This window comes from Manduca sexta, chromosome 14 (assembly GCF_014839805.1).
Source record: "Manduca sexta isolate Smith_Timp_Sample1 chromosome 14, JHU_Msex_v1.0, whole genome shotgun sequence".
In the NCBI taxonomy this organism is placed as follows: Eukaryota; Metazoa; Arthropoda; class Insecta; order Lepidoptera; family Sphingidae; genus Manduca; species Manduca sexta.
Window position 1 is genome coordinate 8,485,570 of NC_051128.1, and position 24,181 is coordinate 8,509,750.

At 34.7% G+C, this 24,181-nt stretch overlaps 2 protein-coding genes across 3 annotated transcripts in view; one reads left to right on the plus strand and one right to left on the minus strand.

Moving 5' to 3' along the window:
* LOC115447651 (integrin alpha-PS1) overlaps positions 1 to 17,896 on the plus strand; it is a 79,703-nt gene extending 61,807 nt beyond the window's left edge. The window contains exons 2-17 of one of the 2 annotated variants that reach the window (XM_030174820.2): positions 7,151 to 7,278; positions 7,703 to 7,726; positions 9,390 to 9,507; positions 10,087 to 10,200; positions 10,368 to 10,579; positions 11,051 to 11,276; positions 11,732 to 12,128; positions 12,352 to 12,732; positions 12,948 to 13,143; positions 13,358 to 13,509; positions 13,995 to 14,245; positions 14,499 to 14,601; positions 14,804 to 14,939; positions 15,270 to 15,559; positions 15,805 to 16,029; positions 16,376 to 17,896. In XM_030174820.2, coding sequence (XP_030030680.1) covers positions 7,151 to 7,278; positions 7,703 to 7,726; positions 9,390 to 9,507; positions 10,087 to 10,200; positions 10,368 to 10,579; positions 11,051 to 11,276; positions 11,732 to 12,128; positions 12,352 to 12,732; positions 12,948 to 13,143; positions 13,358 to 13,509; positions 13,995 to 14,245; positions 14,499 to 14,601; positions 14,804 to 14,939; positions 15,270 to 15,559; positions 15,805 to 16,029; positions 16,376 to 16,612 — 3,190 coding nt within the window. In that variant the 3' untranslated portion in view covers positions 16,613 to 17,896. The remainder of the gene's footprint in view (positions 1 to 7,150; positions 7,279 to 7,702; positions 7,727 to 9,389; positions 9,508 to 10,086; positions 10,201 to 10,367; positions 10,580 to 11,050; positions 11,277 to 11,731; positions 12,129 to 12,351; positions 12,733 to 12,947; positions 13,144 to 13,357; positions 13,510 to 13,994; positions 14,246 to 14,498; positions 14,602 to 14,803; positions 14,940 to 15,269; positions 15,560 to 15,804; positions 16,030 to 16,375) is intronic. The other variant, XM_030174821.2, reaches the window with a different exon arrangement.
* Positions 17,897 to 20,827: 2,931 nt separating this feature from the next.
* On the minus strand, positions 20,828 to 23,120 carry LOC115447650. Its single transcript, XM_030174818.2, has one exon. The coding sequence runs from the start codon at positions 22,477 to 22,479 to the stop codon at positions 21,649 to 21,651; it is 831 nt and encodes a 276-aa protein (XP_030030678.1). The 5' UTR covers positions 22,480 to 23,120; the 3' UTR covers positions 20,828 to 21,648.
* Positions 23,121 to 24,181: the final 1,061 nt, after the last annotated feature.

Here is a 24,181-nt window from a genome sequence, read left to right on the forward strand (position 1 = left end):
AAAGTTTTATTAATGATCTTTCACATCCAATTCCTATACACTAATAAGTCCCTTTGTGAGGTGACAATACAGTTTTAAATCTTCTTATTAGTTTCGTTATGGGCATGTACTCATTGTACGTACCACTTCACCCACTCAATCATTCTGGCACAGATAATAAATTTTAAATGTCATAGAAGATGATACATAATAGTTTCTCAGCCTCAGGGTACAGAGATGGGCCATAATATCGCATGCCTTTGGGTTTCTTATGTTATTTCTGATTTAACCTAATGACTTCATATGTACATATCACAATTATTTAGTTATTAATAATACGTAAGAGTGTCTTAGTACTTTAGTGTGTGAATTTCAAAACAAAATATTATTTAAAGAAATTTAATCAGTGGCCTGAGTGAGTTAGAGTACTTTTTTGTACTTATCGTAACCTTTTAATTAAACTTGGACAGTTTTTAGATAGTATAATTAATTGCTACTACTAGTCGATAAGAGACAAAATTGCCGCTGAATTGTATACTTACTTAACTGCCATGAGCAACATAAAGCAAGTTACAGTTAGTATTCTTCATGGATAAATAATTGACCAAATGGGAAACTTAATCTTAGTCGAACAGTTTTCATTAAAACACCATGCCCAAAAATGCCTTATCGAACAATACTTCTACTATTAGATGATTCAATGATAAAAACTTTTAAATAGAATGTAATTCCGGTAGAACGAATTGTAAAGACCCAAAGGTTTTAGTCACGACTTATGCAGTCTTGTACACATTTAATTATATTTTATGGCTGTCTTTAAAATGGACACAACAAATAAATAGAAAGCGTTTGTTTAAGTTGGAAATGAGTCTCAAAACAATGAACAAGTCAACAGAACACTTTGTGTTGAACTGCGTGTGTAATAAGTTGTAATGTTTTAGTATTATTATTAAAACAGTACTAAACTTGGTTCAAATTGGCAAGTCATATAATAATATTTTATTTGCGCAACTACTTCGCCTAAGATATTTTTAATTGTAATTGAACTTTTTTAACTAAAATAACTGGTTAAAATTTTATATCTTGTAACCGGATTTTGAAGTCAAAACCGACCTGAGTTTAGTTTTCACTTACAACAAAATTATTTCCGAAGTTAGAAAATACCGATTTCAGAAAATGAGTTGAAATAATTGCACAAATAGCAGCAAAATAATCTAGAAAAAAATATATTAAGTTTTGTACGAAATAAGATGTGTTACATTTGCAGTCGATCATCTATCTAATCTCAGTTTTTTAGATTTTGATTATTTAATAAAAACAAAAACAAACAAGTTGATTTCACTATTTTGTTTGAATGCGGATCACGAAGCGAAAATGCATCTCATACTAATACAATTACTCTAAGAAATGTATGCCATATATCAGGCGTCAACCACGGATATTCTGTAATCTGTCGGCTAATTTCCATACAATTTGCGCCGCACACGATGTGACATGAAATGAGAAATCGCGTCTCCTCTATAACATATTAAAACATTGTACGAAATTTTCATTAAAACTATTATAAATTACATTGCAACGTTCACATGTAGCCATCGGCCATACAAAGTCTAATTGAAGCGCTAATGCGCTGGAAAGTATGCAGACCATGTTCGTTAGAATATTTTGGCAGACCGCACGCACGGATCTCGAATGTGACTCATACAGGAAACTTTGTTTCGGTCGCGTGACAATGATGTTAGATTCATTTTGTAAATTAAATGTAACCCATTATTAACACTGTTGAAGGGATAAGTGAAATTTTGGCTGGACAAAATAATGCATTATATGCTATTGTAAAAATATAAGTTGCGAATAATTACACTTATAAACAGCAATACACAGGATATTGAAAAGCATAAAACATAAAAAAAAAACAATCATTAGACTACAACTACAAAAAATCGAATAACAATATCTCGTAATACGAAAGCAGGAAGTCCTAGACTAAGCTGGCAATAAAAATATTTTCGTGCGCAAGAGGCGCTGGGACAATAAAGTTTGGACAATAGTAGCGGGCAGTGTTTGCGGTGGACCACCGGCGGCGCGCGGCCCGCTGCCACTCCTGTCACCACCAATGTACTTTACAACCTGTGTAATGCGACATCCACATATTTTATACGAGATGCAAACGCCGCTTTCTTTTATCACGATGTGTGAATAATTTAAATTATGTTTTTCTTTCAACACTACAATAACTATAGTATAATCAAATAGCAATACATTTGTATTGTTCAGTATTTGTTTGAAATATGTTTTAATTTGAATTTCAGTTCGGATATGTAATAATAATAAGGTTGAATTTGTTTTTATTTACTGTTTGTTACTGGTTTTATTCGAGCTTGGTAAATATTTTTGCCACAAGCTTTTGGAGTTTGGAAATATTCTTTTAAATCGGTATACGTTTCTCAAATTACCGACACTTATAAAGGCTCGCGTGAAGGTGCTAATTTAATTAACAACTGATACTCTTTAGTACCTACGTTTAATTGAACTAACCCTGAATGATCCGTTTGGATTTCAGAATCTTGTTAGATAAGTTACGAAACATCCAACCTTATACGAGTATATGATATCCGAAAGTTCGTATCGAATATGCTGCCGTGCTAAGCGCAAAAGCGATATGTCAGGGAAACCTTATTTCGAGATAATCGAACTTTGTAATATAGTTTTGTATGTAAAATTGAGGTAGAGAAAACTCTTTTAAGGTTTTTTTAACAAGTTCTAAACAAGATACCGTTATGTAGGTATGGTGAACGAAAACATAATTATATTTCACTTCAGTATATAACACGGTGTTAAAGTCCAACAATAAACGTTTTGAGAAGTGTATCTTACATGTCTGTCAAAATTCTCAGTTACGAGTTCAGAATACCGAAACATTTCCTCCCGTCGCGACGGCACGAGCTACATTAATTTATATGAATCAGCAATAAATCTAGCGACTTCCTAAATATCTATGTATGGGCAGTCGGAGGCACGTACCGTTGTGAGCACATGTACGCGTGAAGGCATTCATTCAGTAGCGTCTACTGACCACAAGATATCACATCTCGTGAACCGCACTAGCCGCTCTTTGATCCTTCAATTGACTTAATGGAATAGTTCTACGATACATCAGTATTATCGTCAGTTGCTTTGATGAAGACATTCTTATTCAATGGATTTATTTGATTGTTCTTATTGTGACAATGTTATCTTTGAAGTTAGTATTGTTATCTTCTTACTAAGTGAGATCATCTAGAGTATTTAATGTGTTAACATAATTGTAGCTTGAAAGCATATAATTTATCAGAAATTTATACCTGATATAATCTGATATCATAGCTTTCAGGAATCGTTATCTGATTTGATAATATAACTGACTATTGATACTAGTAAGCCAGTTACTATACTATTACTGAAGAACTTCAATTGAATTATTATGATTATACAGTAAACATAGATTAGTGTGCCCAACAGTGCATTGTATTGTATTGTATTGCATCGTCAATTCGTCATGTATTTATTCAACTTCAAGGCTATTATTTTTACTTTATAATGTGTAAAACAATGAAATTACGCCACCACGAATAAAATAATCATTTGAATACATTAAATGACAAAGTTAAACCAATGAAAACAATAGATATTGAACACGCGTTAACTCAACCTGAAGATTGATGACATTTTAGAAATGCGTTTTTATTGTAATCACTATCTAAATGGCTGTGCAATATGGTGGCACTATCGGTCGATGTCAAGGATAGATAGCAGTATTGATGGTAGTTTATCGCTGTTTAGGTGCGGCCTAAGGGTTCGATATACGACACTGTGGTAGGAGCGGCATTTACCAGCCGCCGCGCTGTTTGCTTTCACGGTTAATGGAAGGACAACTTTTACAAACAAGCACTGAACTATTTATTTAAAAAAGTGTTTTTTAACAGTCTATTACTAAACTTAGTCTTCGGATATTCCATTTTTTTTATGTAAAAATAATTAACATACACACATGGAAGTTACGGTTAAATATATGTATAGATCAGTAGAATAATAATCGTGAAGCGTAGGCGCATGTCGGCTAACCCCAATGAGGGCACGATCGATTGTAAATGTGGGCGCGGAATGGCACTCTGTAAATGAGCCCTTTGTACTTTAAATTGATCATGAGGGTTTGAGTGATTGCCTTTTGCGGTTATAAAAATTATATCTATTTATATGATAGGTAAAATAGATGTAGTGAATAACACAGATGAAGACCGTACCGCGTGTACAGAAAATAAAGATTACATTGCTTGAAAATCTCCCAAGCATATTCTAACAAAAACAGTAAAATGTGAAAATATTGTTCTGTATTCAGTACGCCGATTTTATGTATTATACTTAAGTTAACTAAAATAAATGTTTCGATAAACGGCAAAATTATGGCATTTGAATGTTCTGCGCGTACTATATAGTATATAAATATGTTTATATGGCTAAATGCTTCAGCCTTAAAACTCTTAAGTTAGATAGGTAGCTCTAATGGTATTGAATTACTAAGCGTAAATAAATGTACAGCATACACAGACATAATTATGGTTGAGACATAAGACACACATCTTATATCCATGGATCAGAGAAAGACTTGCCTGTTTATCCATCATTCTTTAGTTTAATGCGACGTCTAACGAGTAGACTAAGAGACGTCAAACCGGTGTGACATCGGCCTACTTTAGTGTTGCGTTGACGAACTGCTTGTATGCGTAAGTAATTTACTTGAAGGGAGTCCTATTGATGGTCACTGTTCTAGTCGGCTAAGCTTAGGCTGAGGTAAATAAAGAAGGAAACGAATAAGCTAATAGGTACCGTAAAATGTGGGATTTTAAGTGAAAGAGTGAAGACATAATTTTATTATTTAACACATAGAATGTACGCTTATCTCGGTGTGTGTGTGTGTTTTTTTTTGCGGCCTGCCTAATCTTACCTAACACTATTTTATTCACTATTACGTATCACTATATTATTTAATTTCATCTCCTTGGTTTCAAAGCACATTATGTCAATGGAAACACATTTTTTTTCTATCCTAATCCAACGAAATGTTAAGATAAGGAAATGTCGTAACATGAGAAAACAATGAAGTCTTAATTGTATCTTTGTATGTCTCTAGGGTGCTTTGACCTTTATGGAGTGGGTGGAAATGTCTTGAACTGCATTCGAAATCAGAGATCACGAACGATACTGATAACCGAGTCAAGAGAATACAATGGGATATTACTAGTCCAATCTTGAAATAAAATAAAAAATATCAATACCCAGTGCTATCTGCAAAGTGTGCATTTGCATAATAAAACTGATAACAATGTTTTAAAATTAAATTTAGGTAGGAATTTATAATGGAGCTAAAATAAATTATTTCCCAAATTACGTAGTAAAAGTAGTCATACATAATAAAAGTAGTCAAAATAAAAATTATACCTATATGGAAACAAATATATCTCATTAAATTAAAAATTGACAGATATGTATGTAGTCGTCTAGCATTATATTTGGAAAAAATATAGCAATAAATTGGATGCATATTCGGTCATTGACTTTTTGTTTTGTATGAGAAAATTGTGTGGAGCATGAGTGGAACACTTCATTAGTGTTCAGTACAATCTTGTGACAATATAAAAATAAACAAAATCTAGTAAAATTTATCGTTAATTCAATGTCGAACAGATTAGATATGTTGTAGCAATGGTAAACATACTTAAATGTACTTTAGATTTATGATATTTTAAAGAGTTTACATCATGCAATTAATAGCTTGGCCACTGTGAAGACGAATGGGAATGCCTTTGGAACCAGTTGCAGCTACAATTGCGGTACTGGTCACAAACATATAAACCAGTGTAATTTAAATTGGTTTGGTAAAGTCTTAGTAGGATTTTGAAAAAAACTTTGATAAGAACCGGTGTTTGTTAGGTTACACTATCTTAGTTAAGCTTTCATCACCCATTAATAAAGTCCAAAGACGATAGACGTTAACTTCTAATAATACGTCAATTTAAATGCATAAAAGCACATATAATAGGTGCACACAATCACAGCGGCCGCAGCCCATGACCAATATTAAATTGAAGAGTGTACTGAATCGGTTATTTGCTATCGAGCGTTATACGATAGTGCGGGGCCGGACCATAATCGATTCGATGCGGGAAGATCGACAGTATTCACACGATGTTTATAATCTAAACTCATATATTAACGATTAATTAATGGGCATGAAATAATTAAACATTAATGACCTACTAAAATCGATAAAAAATATTCCAATATGAGTTATTATAACAATTAGGTACATGATATTGATTCTTTATTGTTTTATTAAATAATAAAATTTCTATCCGAAAAAACAGGATTTTGAGTTGAGAATTTAAAATAAGAATAATCTATTAGGTTCATAAGGAAGTACAATTACTGACACATGGCACATCACTGAAAACAAATTATTCTAACAATGTCGAGTTTAATATTCTCTTAAATAATCCCGTAAGAATTATATGCGTCGTACTATATGGTAATGAATATACTAATAACGGGTTCGTAGATGGGTGCAGAGCGGCTGCAATGTTAACAAGCCTTATCGGGGAAACAATGTGTGTTCACGAACGTTCCGATGCAAATGTACCGGTTCTAATTAAGCCATGACTGTCTCTGAGGGGAAGCTTCCAACACTATCGTTTACGCTAATTCATTGTCACCGTCTGTTCGTTTGTTGTTCAAAGTTGTTTTTACATCGTTAATTCCTCTTTTATCTCCATCTTCAACAAGCTTGTTAAATTCGTTGTTGTTATTGGTAGCCGTTTGTTGTATGTTGCATCTTCTATGTAATCAGTGGAGCACTGGTAATTTATATTTGTAACAGTAGACCGCACTCGCACGTAGGGCCCCTCATTATACCTATAATGACGTAATGAAATCCCCACAAATGCCGTATAATCATATCCGTCTCATTACCGTCCATTCAGAACGATGCTTGGAGCTTTATACAATGGGTTGTGATTTTTTTGGTAACGACCAACTATTTAGCGTAGATTGAAAAGTTTAGTAACAAAAATAAATTTATATCACTGACCTAATATTTTTTAAGTTATAAAATAAATATTATGTTTTATTTTTCTAGGCTGTTGGTTGGTGCGCCGTTAGATCAAAATCTTCAGCCAAACACGACAAAGTCCGGGGCGCTATGGAAATGTGCTCTCAGTACCGCTACCACAGACTGTGAACAAATCATCACAGATGGAAGACGATGTGAGTAGTATAGAAAACCTAGAAAATATGAACAAGAGTCTCATCATTATCTAATATTCTAATTTCCATGATTCGAAATGTCATTTTTCAGGGTAAATCATCTAGTTCCATGATATTGAAAGTTAAATCGAAAGTCGGATCTTTTATTATAATTCTGAGACTTTTTTTTATGTAACAGAAAGTAAATATTTTTACAAATAAGATTTAAACCACCAGTGTGAATATTTGTATGAGTAGTGAACACTATAGTTAGATATCAACACAATTAGATACTAAGACAAATAAGCTTAGTAGGTAGAAATAAATCACCAGTGTATAAAAATCACGATTTAGGAAACCAAGGAAACGCTGAGACGCATTCATAGTAAACAAGTTATATAATTTTAATAAAAATGTTGTTTTTTGTCGGTGGTGCCCCATACAGCGAAGTACGGCACGATAGAAACGAGTAAGTGCTGTGGTCTCGACCTTCTTTTCTTCATTTTGCTCTTCAACTAATATTGACTAATCGCTGTTATACTTTTGATTGTACTAATAGCCAAGGAAACTGTCTGCGAAGTTCCAGCTGGACCGTCAAATAAAATGTTTGCTAAGCATGCGCAACACTAACTACACAATTATTTATTCAACACGACGCCACATGAAATGGGATATATTTTCTTATTTTTTCTAGTAATGACAAATCTATAAGTAAAGCAATATTCGTATTAAGATAAAAAAAAATAAGTATAAGAAGAGGAAAAGGTATCCCAAATATAATATGAACACTAACAGCTTGCAAAAGCACCGAATTACATGCTTGAGCTATGTACACTTTGCAAATTTATTTTATTGTTTTATTTTAAATCGAACGATAAAAATCGTAACAAATTTAAAGACATTAAGTAGAGCTTTCGATAGATTTATTCAGTAAAAGCTTTGTAAATAAATAGAACACTGTTTAGTAATTTAGTTCGCAATATTAGATATTACTCGTGTAAATTGTAGGAGTATTTAGATGACTAGGTATGCAAATTAAATTAACGCAAGTGTGTATATAACACTTATATAAAATCTTATAAAAATAATTACTCAAAAATTTCAATAATCAATAATGGTGACTGGCTAAATAAAAGATAATTAATGAATTAACGAAGACTATTAAAATTTGCACTTTAAACAATAACGAATTAATCGCCAAAACCAAAATATGTCTGGTTTTGCATATCGTCTAACAAAATCAAATAAAATTATTATTATCAATAACGCTGGGCCGATTAACATAACTCTCATAGTGTAACTTTTAGTCATCACTTACTTAAATTACAATAATGATTGGTGTCTTTTGGTGTATTAACGAATCGGCCATCGATTAATAGTATCAGCTCGAAATTAACATAAAGTAGTCTTCGATAACGTCCATTAACACGAGACCACAAGTTAAAGCCGTATTTACAGGTTTATTTCAGGTTTGCAGAATCGTCACATTGCAATATCAATCGTTTGTCTTCACTGTAGATCACAATTAGTACATACGAATGTTCTAAGAGTAAGATAGTTTCGTCAGTATGATTGGGCTGCATGATCTTTAAAGATACACATGTATATGATATGTCGGGACAATGTGCAAGAGAATATTATGTTGTTTTCTATTCACTAGCAAAATATATGCTGTTTACTATGGCAATTTCTTCATTATGCATTCATTATATTATACACGCCTGGCTGCAATGCTTTGCATTTGCCAATTTTTTAAACGCATTGTTTAATTATAAAATATTTTTTTATTCTCAATTATTATTGACATAAAAACTTAGTGCCCATTCTGGAGTCATTGCTTTGCATTCAAAACTGAAACTTTTTGTTTATAAGTTGGTTAATTTTCCTATTTTAATATGCGTGGGTTGAGTTGATTTAAATAACATGGTTTTATAGATCAAAGAAACTAAATGTGTTTATTTCATAAATTTTGTGTCTAATTTGAGCTTGTTAGTTTAAATGCTGTGTTTAAAATCATGTTCCACATGGAGTAACAACTGTGTTTAATTCTCTTAATTCGTACAAAATTTGCTATATTCAACCACCGCTTCTAGTTCTATTTGCATTATTTCTGATATATCTTTGATGTTTAGCTTTCGAATCTGACACCCTGTCCGTTCCCGGGCCCGACGAGATCAAGGAAGGCCAGTGGCTGGGAGTTTCAGTGCGGAGTCAGGGGCCAGGGCAAAAAGTTGTCGTTTGTGCACACAGGTAATTAATCTATTCTTACTTAGATCAAAACGTCGTCTAACTAAGACAGTTTTATACTTTAAGAGATACTTACATCAATCTGAGTTATTTATATTTTTTCTAATTTTCACTGCCCTAATACCTAAAGCCCCAGTTTGAAAAGCGATAGACAGAGGGGTGGTAAGTGTAACCTCTTGTGCGTCTTTGTTCGTAAGCCTCTTGTGATTTTTTGTCTTGATGAATAAGGCTCAGGCTGTAGTGTGCTACATTTGTTCCGTCCTCATGTTATTTTTTTTATCCGTGCCCGACTAAGCAACTCCACTGCACCTGATAACAAATGGTGTGGCGTCCACATAACGTATTGATTAGTGGGAAATGAGATTCGCCAGTCGACACGATTATAGATATGGTATTCCTGCCAGGTCAAAACCCGGTATATATAAAGACTAATCTGGGGACACAACACATTTACGAGAGTTTACTAGTCGTTGGCAATGGTGGCTATTTCGGTGAACAATATACGGAAAGATCTTTGTATAAGCTATATCGCGTGAATATTTTTGTAAAATCAATTAAAATATTATAACACACAATTTTCAGATACATACGGAAATCCGGAGAGCTACAGTTTGGTCAAGGATTATGTTACACACTATCCAATGATTTAAAACTTAAGGAAGTTTTAGAGCCTTGTAGGGGAAGGTCTATTGTACGGTGAGGAAATATAAAATATTATTTTAAATGTTTTTATTTGTGAATTACTAAGACAGGTAACATATTACCGATGATTTCTACGATACAGAAAAATAAGAAAAAAAGCCTATTAAAACTAATTTATACTACGTGCCTATAATACTTAAAATAAATTTAATTAATTACAGAGAACACGAGGAATACGGTTTCTGTCAAGTGGGAACGAGTAGTTTGCTTCTTGAAGATGATACTGTTATCATGGGCAGTCCAGGGCCCTACACCTGGAGAGGGACTATCTTTACTCAAGACACCACAGAAGACCTTCTTATTAGAGATAACGTTGTCTACATGGGTCCGGTGGCAGATGGCGCCAGTCCTGTCGAAAAGTACAGCTATCTCGGTGAGATTTGTTGTTCATTTAAAAGGGCAAGCATGTTGACTAAATATTTTAACGCTCTTACACGCAATTATGAAAAAGTAGGCAATGTTGACATGGCTTGCGTTAATCGGATATGTAAATGGATATCGTGACTTTCTTTTTAGACGTTTAACTCTCGTATGTATGCGTCATTCATTCAGAGTTTCGTGGTGACTGGACAAATTCTTAATTCCAGAAGTTTTGGATTTGAAGAAAAATATTAGCTATCTCGATTCAAAGTTTACAAGATAAAGAAAACTGAATAACGTTAACTAGGGCACAAGTGGCGCTCTCTAGCGATACATTCTATCATTAATCAAAGAAATAAATACAAATATCATCTTTTTTTTTCGAATTGTCATAAAATTTCTATTTTAGATATTTTATGTAGCATATTAAAATAGGTGGAAGTATTTTTTAACTAATTTACAATTTCCATCTTGCTGTTTACAGGCATGTCGGTGACTGGTGGCAAATTCTTTGGAAATAAATCGTCGTATGTTGCCGGAGCCCCGAGGGCTCATGGCACCGGCCAAGCCGTAGTGTTCACCAAGAGGGCAACAGAAGATTGGGGGAGGACTGACTTGAACATCCTCGATGTACCCATGCTGCTGAAAGGCGAACAGTTTGGATCCAGCTTTGGTTATGAAATTGCAGCCGCTGATGTTAATGGCGACGGGTAAGAAATATTATTTACTAGGTTTTGCTTACGGCGTCGCTCGCGCTTTCCCAACAAGCCATAGCCAGCGCCATCTATTTAAAAATCGGATAAAAAACTCCATTGATTCCTATGGGACCAAATGACCGGGATAAAATGCCTATGTGTTAATCCAGGACGTAATCTGTTTGCCAAATTTCTGCGTTTATACCTAACAAACATTGAAGCATTGTCACAAAATTTCGCGTTTATAAAATTAGTAATATAAGTTAAAAGTAAGATTTTATATTCATTTAGTCTCTTGCAATTTAGAATGTAATTATACAGAGCCGATCTTAACATAGCTTGTGGGGCCCTCCTGCATTGTCATGTAATTATTCTGTTACTAAATCAAAGCCTCATTAGTTTCTAAATAGTTTCTTGTATTTTGGATAACTTTATTTCTTAAAAGTTATAGCGATTTTTCTGTTTTCCAGTTTACCAGATTTGCTAGTTGGTGCTCCATTCTACTTCTCACGTGATGCTGGCGGAGCTGTTTACTTATATCTAAACAAAAACCACAATCTGCCCAAACAATATACTTTAAAACTTACTGGACAACAAGAGTCTCAATTCGGTATTTCCATAGCCAATGCTGGAGATCTCAACAAGGACGGATGTCAAGATATTGCTATTGGCAGTCCCTATGAAGGCAATGGAGTGGTTTATATTTATATGGGCGACAGAGAAAATGGTCTTAATACGAAACCAGATCAAGTGATCCCCGCTGAGGCGTTGCCAAATGTATTTAGGACGTTTGGATACTCGCTGTCGGGGGGAGTTGATTTAGACGGGAATGGATACCCTGATTTACTTGTTGGCGCATACGAGAATGTAAGTCTGAATTCATATACTTGAATGTTTTATTTATTCAAATCGTACAATATAATTGGGTTTTATTTTACTTGTAACTAAGAGCCTGCCGTTTATATAAGAAATTTAATTTACTAAAAATAAAAACATTTAACCGAGCCATAGTACGATATGGTCTGTAGGTAAAATGAAGGTAAAATTTTAATTTCGTACGTGAAATCCTAATCCTTCTTCTTTATTACAGAGCAGCGTCGCGTTATTACGAACGAGACCTATAATCGACATAAAAACTTCAACACGACCATCGAATACTATAATAAACATCGATCCATCGGTATATGGGTGCGAGAAAGATCCTACATCAAACTACACTTGCTTCCACTTCCAAGCATGTTGTATCATACAGTCTTTAGTCAAATCTACTCAAGCGAGTGCTCTCAAACTGAACTATGTGATAGAGGCTGAAACATTCCCTGGTGGAAGAAGATATTCTAGAGTATTCTTTGATTCTGACAAGTTAAGCTTAGTTAATAGGACCATAACAATAGGAAAGGATGTAGAAGACTGCAGAGAGCATATAGTTTACGTAAAGAATAATACGAGGGATATACAAACTCCAATCAAGGTTAGTACTTCAATGTATTTAGCTTTTATTTCTGATTTTTTATTGTATTTTTTTTAACTAACTTCTAAAGGGTGAGGTTTTTAATTAGGTGTGTATATATATATTTTTTTTTGTTCCAAATTACTAAATAAGCCAGTGTTTTATTTAAATTTAGAATAGGTTGAAATCAGTTTTTGTTTTGTCGTAATTAATGGACCATCATATTCAATTTTCAGTTCCAAGTGACGTACAAGCTAGAGCACGTGGAGCCTAGGTACAGCACTGGTGGCATGTTGCCTAACATTGACGACTACCCTGTGCTTAACGCGACTGCCACCACCATGTTCAGCGCTCACTTCTTGAACGATTGCGGGACCGACGCCGTATGTGTCAGTGATCTCGTCGTCAATCCTGTGCTGCAACTTCCTAAATGTAATTACAATAATTTCTAATTTAGTTAGATATTAAACGTTGATTTATGCCTACGAAATCCATTGTAAAATTTGTTTTCAAATACCCACAGTAACTACTAAGAGGCCATTACGTCTCGCTGGCTGTACGCGGTCTTATAACAGAAAATATCTAAATTGTTGTCTTTAATCGTCTATGACGTATTGAAGTTTAACAATTAATATTTCGTTTCCAGCTGAAGACGGTAAATCATATGCACTTACGCTAGGACAAGAAGAAGAAGTGAAACTGTCCATTTCTGTTGACAACTACGGCGAGTCGGCGTATGAAGGGCAGCTATTCGTTCAACATCATTCCAGTTTGCACTACATTGCTGCTAATATCAGTGTAAGTTAAACATTGTTATAAATATTATAATTTACTGCAATCAATAAAAATTAAGGTTATCAAAATGACAAGCAACTTTTCGGTTATTCCTTATACTTCATTTCACTTATTTTATAAATTATAATAATATTAATGGTTGATTTTCATTGCATAGTTAAATTTTAATCGATAACATATTATTAACATAATCCATTAGTAATAATACATTACATTATTACTTATATACTATTGATGGCACAATATTCAAGCAAGAATGAACATGTTAATATTTTAATTTATCTATAATTTTTTATAATGCAACTAAAAATATTTTATTACAAAGTCGTCTCAAAATTGTGTAAAAACACTAAGTTAATTTTATTTGTTGTAACTACTGATTTGTGTGAGTGAGTGCTTACTTGATGATAAGCGCTACCACCCTTACTGGCCTATTAAAATATCAGTATTTATATATTTTATTTAAAAATATGCTTAAACTTTTCCAGGATAAACATGTGATTTGTACAAGCGTGAACAAAACAATTGTGTCGTGTATGCTGGAGAATCCTTTTAAGAAACAACCAGAAGGCGCGGCGCCAATCACGATGCGTTTCGACGCACGGGCTTTAGAAGACAATGAGCCCTCCGTGGTGTTCACAGTTTGGGCAAACTCTACATCCAAAGAACTACATCCTGGAAAGAAGCCTGTGAAAATAGAAGCACTGGTGATAAAGAATGCTGAGTTGTTGATTAAAGGGTAAATACCTAAATTATATTGCTAAAAAACGAAGTAATCAGCTGTATTTCAAATATTCCACAAATCCAGAGCTTGTAGACTATGTAGAGTAAAACATTTATTTTGTTTTTGCGCAACCGTAGGTTGACATTGCAATCAGTAGGAATTGTTTCACAAATCTCTAATATCAACAGTATCTAGAATACACATACTAGTGAGTAATGATGCATTTACATCTTGAATTTTAAAAGTAATTAGAATTATATTTTTTCAGCGCTGCGCGTCCTGAACAAGTGTTCTATGGTGGTGAAGTGAAAGGCGAATCGGCTATGAAACACTTCGACGACATTGGCACCAGAGTAATGCATACTTATCAGGTAACAAACAATTTTACAGCTATGGAAATAATTTCATCTTAATGATTTTTTCAATCCCCAGAAAAACTTGTTGCTTTTTCTAAAATTAATGTGATTTCAAAAATTTGAGGTACTCTTACGATCATCTAACTGTGTTTCTCCTAGTCAAGTGAACCTATATATATTGATAATACATGTTGTCTATGATGCGAATACATTTCAGGTGTTCAACGAAGGTCCATGGCGCGTATCTTCCGTGCAAGTGGTGATACTATGGCCGCATCAAGTGGCGTCTGATAGTACTCAAGGCAAATGGCTGCTGTATCCTGAAAATGTACCCACCGTTATAGGAGAAGCTGGTTAATATTTTAATACTATTTTTCTGTCTATGGCATTATTCTGTACTATGGCACCTATGTGCGGTAACAAATTAAAATATTGGATATTTGGTAGATTTTTTAACTTATGTAATTTGCATTATTTTTATTCATATGGGATTGACGTAACACTCTTTTCAAGGTTGTTGTTGAAAGATGTCCTAGCCCACAACGTATTGCAGGTATCCTGTAGATCAAGAAGGCAAAAGACCTTCTATATTAAGTCTACCATAAAAAAGGAAGATATAGTAATATCGTAATTCGAAAATGTGTTAAGAATATATAATTTTATTTTTTTTATAATACTTCCAGGCCAAAGCAACGGAGAATGCTTCATTATTGAAAGAGAAATTAACCCTCTCAATTTAACAACAAGGCCGGGCACATATGAACCTTACCTCGAGAATTTAGAAATGGACCCGTTCATGACAGTTGGGAAGCTAAGCGTCAACTCGGTGGAGAAACGATACAATGAAACGTATAAGAGAATGCAATATTCGAGCTCCTCTGAAAATAGAATTAGGAGGAAAAGACAAACCGATATTCTGAAAGCCGAAGCTTATACGGACAAGGATGGCCAAAGAAGGCATGTTGTTAATATGGTGAGTGAAGTTTATCCGCTATTAAATAGAGTATACATTATGTAAACCTTATTGGTTCATAAAAACTAATTAAGTACGAAATGAAATATTAATGGCCTATTACACGTGTTTCAAGCAAATGTTATTTAACAGTGTCTTATGTAACAGTGAATTCAGTGTTTGGTCAGCTACGGTTTATGTGACGAGTATCATTTACTCAGAAGTTATAAAATAGGCCCTAAGCATCCTTCCTTGTTTTTTTACAGAGCTGCCAAAAGAAAACGGCTAAGTGTATAAAGTTCCAATGCGTGATATACCGGCTGGCGCGGGCGCAGGCGTCGACGATCACGGTGAAGGCGCGGCTATGGAACGCAACGCTGGTGGAGGACTACCCGCGAGTGAGCCACGTCAACATCGCCTCAACAGCATTCATACACATCGCTGACCATTACAACATACATCAGAGCAAGCAGCACGATGATACAGCAACGGTAAGGAACTTGTAACTATTACTCCTGTGTTATATTTAAATTCTGTCGATATCGCATGCGGCCTATTTATTTAAATGTATCTATATTGTGCTTATGGTTGATAGTATAAATATTTTTACGAATTCTGGATCTATATAGAAAGAACAGTGTATTAGGATTGGGGGACAGAATATTTCAGACCTACAAAGATTTCACTGTGCTCACAAACAGTAAAGCTATTACTGCATGTCGCTTTCTAGGTTAGTGGTACTAATAAGCGCCCAACTTAGAATATCTAAGTACAAAAACAACAAACTATAGGGTTGCTGCGATATTTTTGATTCAATATAAAATAACATTTTCACAGGTGGAAACAGTCGCGTACCCAGACCTGAAGATCAGCGAGCCTACGGAAGTGCCACTGTGGGTGATTATAGTCTCAGTGATAGTGGGGTTAATAGTGTTAGTACTCCTCATCATAGCGTTGTGGAAGCTAGGCTTCTTCAAGAGGAGTAGGCCCGACCCGACGTTATCTGGAAACTTAGAGAAGAACAACCATGAGTCCAGCCCGTTCATAGGCAGGGACAGGACCAGTATGCGATAGCTGTGTTGAACTTATGCATTGAGGTGTTGTACATACAAACTGTTGACTTCGTGCCGTATTTAGTAATTATCCAGTGTGCTTGTGACATCGTAGCGATGACTAAAATGCGTAAAAAATTTACGATTAATTTTAAATTATTTGTATGTTTATCGTAGATTTTGCGCAAGATATCAGACCCTTGTGTATTTTAGGAGTAAAACAGACAATTAATGTAGATAAATTATCCACTATTGTTAACAATGGTTAAAAATTATATACAAAAGCAAGTGCGCAAGTTTTGGTTACGATGTCACTGACGCAGGTTATCTTCGACTGTGATGTCTTCTTAGAGGAATATGTGTGTATGTGATGTTTATGTTGTTGGTGTTAGCACGGATTGACACAAATTATTTGTTTTTGATGATTGCATTTCTATAGCGTTTATGTGAAATATTATTTTAACATTGTTTATATATTCGGACGAATATGTATTCTGTAAATAATTATTGCCTAATTATTTATGACTAATGTAAGCGTTTTGTAATTTTGACTAGATGTTTTGCTAGTCATGAACTATAATAATAATTTTAAGTAGAAATAAGCGCATAAACTCCTTCAATGCAGGTATTTATGTCACAAATGTTGAAAGAAAATAGTTTACATTTAACTTTATGATACAAGATGGTACTTAAAATACATGGTTCTCTAGGCTATGTAAGCAGGCATTTGTTTAATTTTTATAACTATTGTTTGTCAAGGTTTCTTGTCGCCTTTATCGGTACATTTTGAAAGCAGTCTCAGTAAAGAACGATAGTAGTTTTTTTATTGAAACGTAATTGCATTAAAATGACGAGTTATATAAAATTTTAGATAGTATTTGTTTTTAACTTACAAGAGCTGTTGATAATAAAGCTTCCCAATTCGCTAACTAGAAAAGCACGAGAAAATATTTTGTTATTTTATCCTATTACAATAATTTTAATAGTTTTTGATTATGGCACAGGAAAAGTTTCACGAGGTATGCCTCTGGCGCCCCTTCGTGAATCTAGATTTAAGTATTTTTTCTTATAAATAGATACCTGCATTTTTAAAACTATTTGTACATATTTTGTTTATTCCGAAATTAATCAGCATCTTATACCGTATTGAGGAAGCACTGCCATCGAGACTTAATAAAGAACATTTTTGTTTGACCACCTACTTAAACCACTGGTTGTGATTATTTACTATTAGAACGAAAATACACTGACATTTACTTAAAAACAAATTTACTTTGTATTATAATAAAATGTGCGTGCCATTTCACTAATGTATTTATTATTTTATCCCATCATACCTTTCACAAAACAATAATATGTTTTATTATGTTGCTGTAATGCTACGTTAAGACATCCAGGATAAGTGAGATAGCCACGCCTAATTGGCATTTTCACCGTTTCATATCATTCTAAAACATTGTATAAATCTGTATATGCTTTGTATTTATCGCTGTTAGTGTTCAGACCAAAAAAAACATCTGCTCGGCCTGCAAAAGTCGCAACTTCATTGCACCTCCTGGTGAGTTTAGTATGATCCACTTAAAATTTTACTTAGATAGGTGATTGACGTCGACTAAGGGGCCGTTGTTTTATCCATGATCGAAAAAAGTTAAGGGTCTTAATCATATATGCGCATTGTATGAGAATTCACCGCCAGGGGAAAGTGCTGCGCACTCACCCACTGCAATAGGACGGAGCTTTACTTGACGACGATTTAAGTAATGGCCATTTACTAAAAACGTAGTTGTACTGCATGCGCGGTAAAATAGCGCTGTGAGGTCTTGGGTTCGAATCCCGGGTCGGCAAAGTGCTATTTGGGTTTTTCTGCTTTGTATTGGATTGAATTTGTGCCCGATATGGCGACATGCTCACCCCCTATCACATCATGGGACGGATCACACTTGGAACACACAATTTGTACGCTGCTATATCAAATAAATAAATAAAATAAAAAATAAAAATAAAAAAGCCTTTTTATTTCCTGTAAATTTTTAAAAATAAAAAGTAAAATATTTAGATAACTTATCCTATATAATCTACCGGAACCCCACAATGGGTAAAGGCCTCCTCCAGTGATGCCCATTTTTCTCTGTCTTGAGCTACTTTTCTCCAGTTTGGACCGGCTATGGCTTTGACTTCATCTTCCCATCTTGTCATAGGTCTCCCTCTTGTTCTTTTGCCAATTGGGCCGTGCCAGAATGTTACTTTTTTTGTCCATCTGCTATCCGTTAGCCGCGCGACATGTCCTGCCCACTTCCATTTCAATTTTTGTGCGTAACTCAGAGCGTTTGTTGCTTTTGTTATTTTTCTTATTTTAGTGTGTCGTATTTTGTCCAGCTTCCTTATATGTAACATACTTCGTTCGAGTCCTCTCTGACAGACGTTGATCTTCTTTCTTACTTCAGCAGTGAATTTCCACGTTTGGCAACCATATGTCAAACATGGCAAGAGGCTCGAATTCATAACTTTTGTTTTAATAGCTTGTGGCATGTTACTTTTAAAAATGTCCTTTAGACTCCAGTATTTGTTCCAAGTTAGCTGGATTCTTCTTTCTATTTCTATATATTTATTTTTTCTGACAAAACTAATAGTTTTTCCTAGATAGACATATTTCTCAACGTATTCTAGAGGTTTACTATTGACTATTATTGGTCTTTTCGAGCTATTTGTCATTGTCTTGGTCTTCGTAATATTCATCTCTAGTCCCACTTTTACACTTGCTAGGTGAAGAGTTTCTACCATGAACTGCAGTTGGGGTGCTGACTCTGATAACAGTACTAGGTCATCAGCGAATCTCAGGTGGCTTAAGTAGGTGTCATTTATGTATAGTCCTCTTTTGCTCCAGTCTAGCTTGTTTATGATCGTCTCGAGGACAGCTATAAATATTATTGGAGACAGCGGGTCGCCTTGTCTAACTCCCCTTTCTATTGGGAAGCTAGGGCCTAAGGTGTCTAGCTTAATTCTGCCCTTATTGTTGTTATATATGGATTGGATGATTTTTACATAAATTTCCTCTACTTCCTGTTCCTTTAGGCTCTCCCAGATGTTTGTATGTCTTACCGTATCAAAAGCTTTTTGGTAGTCGATGAATGCTATATAAAGTGTTCTTTGGTTTTCCTGATACTTTTCCATTATTAATTCAAGTGTATGGATGTGGTCGATCGTTGAAAAACCTTTTCGGAAGCCTGCTTGCTCTACCGGTTGTTTTTTCCCCAGTGTGTCACTAATCCTTGTATTTATGATCGCGGAGAATAGTTTGTATAAACTTGGTAGCAGGCTAATCGGTCGGTAGTTTCCAATGTCCTTCGGGTCACCTTTTTTATATATTAATATGATATTGGATTCGGACCATTGATACGGTATTTCGGATTTTTGCAGAATCATGTTAAATAGTCCAGCCAACGGTGCAGTTAGATTTATGTGTCCTTGTATCAGTGCTTCGTTTATAATTTTGTCTGAACCAGGGCTTTTTTCTAGCTTTAGTTTCTTTATTGCTTCTTTTATTTCTCTTTCATCTATTGATTTAATGTTACTTTCTTGTGTACTATCTACTTCTTTGTCGAAGTATCTGTTTGTTGTGTCTTTGTAGCTATATAGATTTCTGTAAAATTCTGTTGCAGTAGTAATTATATCGCCTCTAGTATACAATTCTTTATCTTGTTTTCTCAGTCCTTCTATCCATGTTGTATTAGTTCTGAGTTTCTTATAGGCCTTCTTTGTACTTCCAGAGCCTTGTATGTGTTCTTTTATTGTGTCTTGTCCATATTTTGCGTAATCTGCTTTTACGTATTTGTTGACTACTTTATATAGAGCGGAGAGTTCATTTTTCTCGCTTCGTGATTTGTTTTTAGTTATTTGTAATTCTTTTCTTCTCTGTAGTAGCCTTACTGTACTTGCCGAAAGTATTTTATGTTGTTTCTTTTCTTCTCTCTTTATGCGGGCTTGTTTTAAACTGAAAATTATGGCCTTTTCTATCTTATCGTAACAATATTGTATCGAGCTGGTTTTCCAGGAAGTTGGGGTAGCAGCGAACTGTGATATAAGGCTTTCATTATACTTGTTTATTTCTTCTTCACTCTTAAGTTGGCTAATTTGACTATTTGTAAATTTTGCTCTAGATAATTTTCGTTTGTTAAGTGTTATTGTTGATCTAATTATTCTATGGTCCGAGTTGTAGTTCAAGTTCAAAGTCTCGATGTTTTGGAATATTTCAGGTTGGTTTGACAGAATATAATCGATTTCGTTTTTGTATTGTCCGTTAGGGGATCGCCAGGTCCATCTTTGCTTTGGGTTTTTCTTAAAACATGTGTTTATTATAGTGAGTTTATGTTGGAGCGCAAAGTCTACCAGTCTCTGTCCCCTTTCGTTTCTTTCGCCATATCCATGCTGTTTTGTAATTAAATATTCTTCTGCTTTGGGAGTTCCAATCTTAGCGTTAAAATCTCCCATTATTATTGTAGTTTTGTGTGATGTATACACGACTTTCTCGATTGTATTGTAAAATTCATCAATATCAAATTCGCTTGCTGATTCCGTTGGTGCGTAAACTTGTATGAGGGATATTTTGTGACCCTGCAAATTTATATGTAGTGTTGCGACTCGCTCTGTTATACCATTGAAACTTATTATGTTATTTTTGAGGGACTTATTTATTATAAAACCGACCCCGTATTTGCCAGGGGTTTGTCCTATGTAGCACATTATAAAGTTATTGTATTCTTCTATTTTGTTTCCGTGTCTTCTCATTTCCGATATTCCAATTATATCATATTTTATATTTCTTATAGCCTCTTCAAGTTCGAGCAAGCGATCATACGATGAAAGAGTACGGACGTTGTATGTTGCTATCTTTAGTTGGTAATCCTGTTGGGTATTATTTTTCTCTGTTCGTGTATTCATTGGAGGGTTTTGGTCATATTCTTCCACGGTGACCAACCGGATTGGAAGATTGTTTTTCCTATGTTTCTGTTTGTTTATTTGTTCAATTTTGGCATCTGTGTGGTAGGAGGGGCGTAATTGCTACATGTTCTCACTTTTACTTTCTTTGTTGTTGTTATTTTGGTTAGGTTTAACATTGTTATTGACTAAGTAGTTGAGCATGCTAGGTTTTATGACTCCTTCTGAAATACTGTTTGACCTAGTGACTGTTTTGCTAGACTGTTGTGTCTTATTTTTTTTACTAGCTTGAATATGCTTGTCCGGTTTAGTAGGCGTGATGGTGTCTGGTGATGAAGGGAATTTTCTTTTACTTTGGTGTTTCAAAACAATCAGTTTATCATACTTGAGTATAGCTGTATTTCCTTTTTCTCTCTCTACTTTCAGTTGCTCCTGCAGTTCCTTTCTTTTTTCAAGTATATGTTTAGGGTAATCTTCTTTTATGTAGTACTGAGTGTCCTTCAACGCTCCTTTTTGTTTAAATATTCTAATTTTTATTCCTAGGGTTGTGAAAGTTACTACAGTTGGGCGTGGTCTCTCTCCTTTCTTTCCAAGTCTTTTTACCTCTTGGATGTCGTTGTAGGTAAGTTTAGTAGACAAATATTGTTCAATCCATTTAATTATGTTCCTTTCCAAACTTTCATATGATGTTTCGTTTTCCTCGATACCGAAAAAGACCAAATTTCTTACTCTTGCTTGTTTTTCCAGATAGTAGATTTGTTTTCCTTGACTTTCCACTATGTCTTTCATTTCTCTAAGTTTTCCTTCCCAGGCCAAAAATTTCTCCTCGAAAATACTGCTAATATTCTGTGTGACATGATCCGTAACATTTTTTCCAGTTTCTCTAATTTCAATTCTTTGTTCGTCTAGCTCTATTTTTATTGATTTTAGCGTGTTTAAAACTTCTTCCATCATTATGGTTTGTTTTGGTACAGGTGATGTCCTCTCGCGGTGCGCCTGTGTAATACTTAGTTAGCTCCTTGATAGTGTAGATTTTTAGTACAGGTGGTGCCCTCTAGTGGTGCGCTTGTGTATTACTTAGTTGGTTCATTGATATTGATAGCCGTGGATCGCCTCTAGATATCGATGTTTGTGTCACAATGGTTGTGGCGTAATAGTGTGCCCTTGTTCTAATAGATGGCGTTATGTAGGCAATTAGTGCGCTATTTTGGTGGAGGATGATTTGCAAATCAACGATTTAGGTTATGATAATTTGCACTCCTTATATTCTTCACTTCGATCTGTTATTTTCACTATTGCACACATGAAAGTATTCCGGCTTGGGATGCTGGGTCTTAAAAAAACGCAAAAAGCACTCAGAAAACCGTAAAGTTCAAAGTTTAGTATGTGGTTTGCACTACGTTTGGATAAAGTTTTTACGAGTTTTATGCTAGTGTTTCCACTGTACTTTATCTTCACCAGTTCACTAAGCACTATGTATTTATACACTTTTATAAAGTATTGGTCAAAAGTCACTTATTAGATTTTATTTTTGTTATTTTAACGGAGTTGATGTTTATCGTGCCAAGGTGGCGCCCTCGGTATTAATAATAATAATAATATCAGCCCTGTATTATATACTTGCCCACTGCTGAGCACGGGCCTCCTCTTCTACTGAGAGGGATTAGGCCTTAGTCCACCACGCTGGCCTAGTGCGGATTGGTAGACTTCACACACCTTCGAAATTCCTATAGAGAACTTCTCGGATGTGCAGGTTTCCTCACGATGTTTTCCTTCACCGTTAAAGCGAACGATAAATTCACAAAGAATACACACGTGATTTTTTAGAAAAGTCAGAGGTGTGTGCCCTTGGGATTTGAACCTGCGGACATTACGTACCGATATTACTATGTCTTTAAAGAAGATGAAAATACCCTGATGAAACTGCTCTGCAGTTAAATGGATCGACAGAATGGTGGCGATTGGGGAAGGGATAAACTTTACTTATCAGTCGATACTCCATCTAGATCTTTACTTAACATCTGGGCCCTTATTCTGTATGATAGTGTAAACGCGTAACGCGGCCGTGTCATGTTATCTTCGAGAAATGTGCGTGGAATGGTATTCGGTAAGCCAAATTTCTATAGTCCTAAACATGATGCGTTGTGTTACGTGCTTGTTACGCACTGTCAAAATAACGTGCGGGATAGAGAATAAGGCCCCAGGTCACTTTGCCGTGTCCGCATAAAAATACTCCTATTAAAAAAAAATACACGATAATGCAGTGAGTTTACAACAGTTTCAAAAACGGTAAGAAATATATTTTTATGACACCAAAAGAGCAATAATGAGTTAGTAGTATGCAAAACTTGTGACACATGTTTTTTTTTTATTAGGTAGGAAATAAACCATTTCTAGTGCGACTAATCAAACAACTCGTTAAAAAAATCGATCCTTAGGACGTTTTTTCACCGACAGCTTATTAAAGCTTATACGTAGGTATTAAAGTGTAGGGTACTTAAATATAGTTTATTAAACAATTCAGTTAGTATAGTTTAAATATTTGTGCTTTATAGGTACAGTCGACCATTAAAGTAGATGAACAAAGTCCATATTCCATGATTGCTTCGACACGTCAATTTCTATCGAAATGTTATTTTTTCTATATCTAAAATAA

Bases quoted from the DNA above. Each gene is read 5' to 3' on its own strand.
- LOC115447650 (XM_030174818.2), bottom strand. From the start codon at position 22,479: ATGATGGAAGAAGTTTTAAACACGCTAAAATCAATAAAAATAGAGCTA.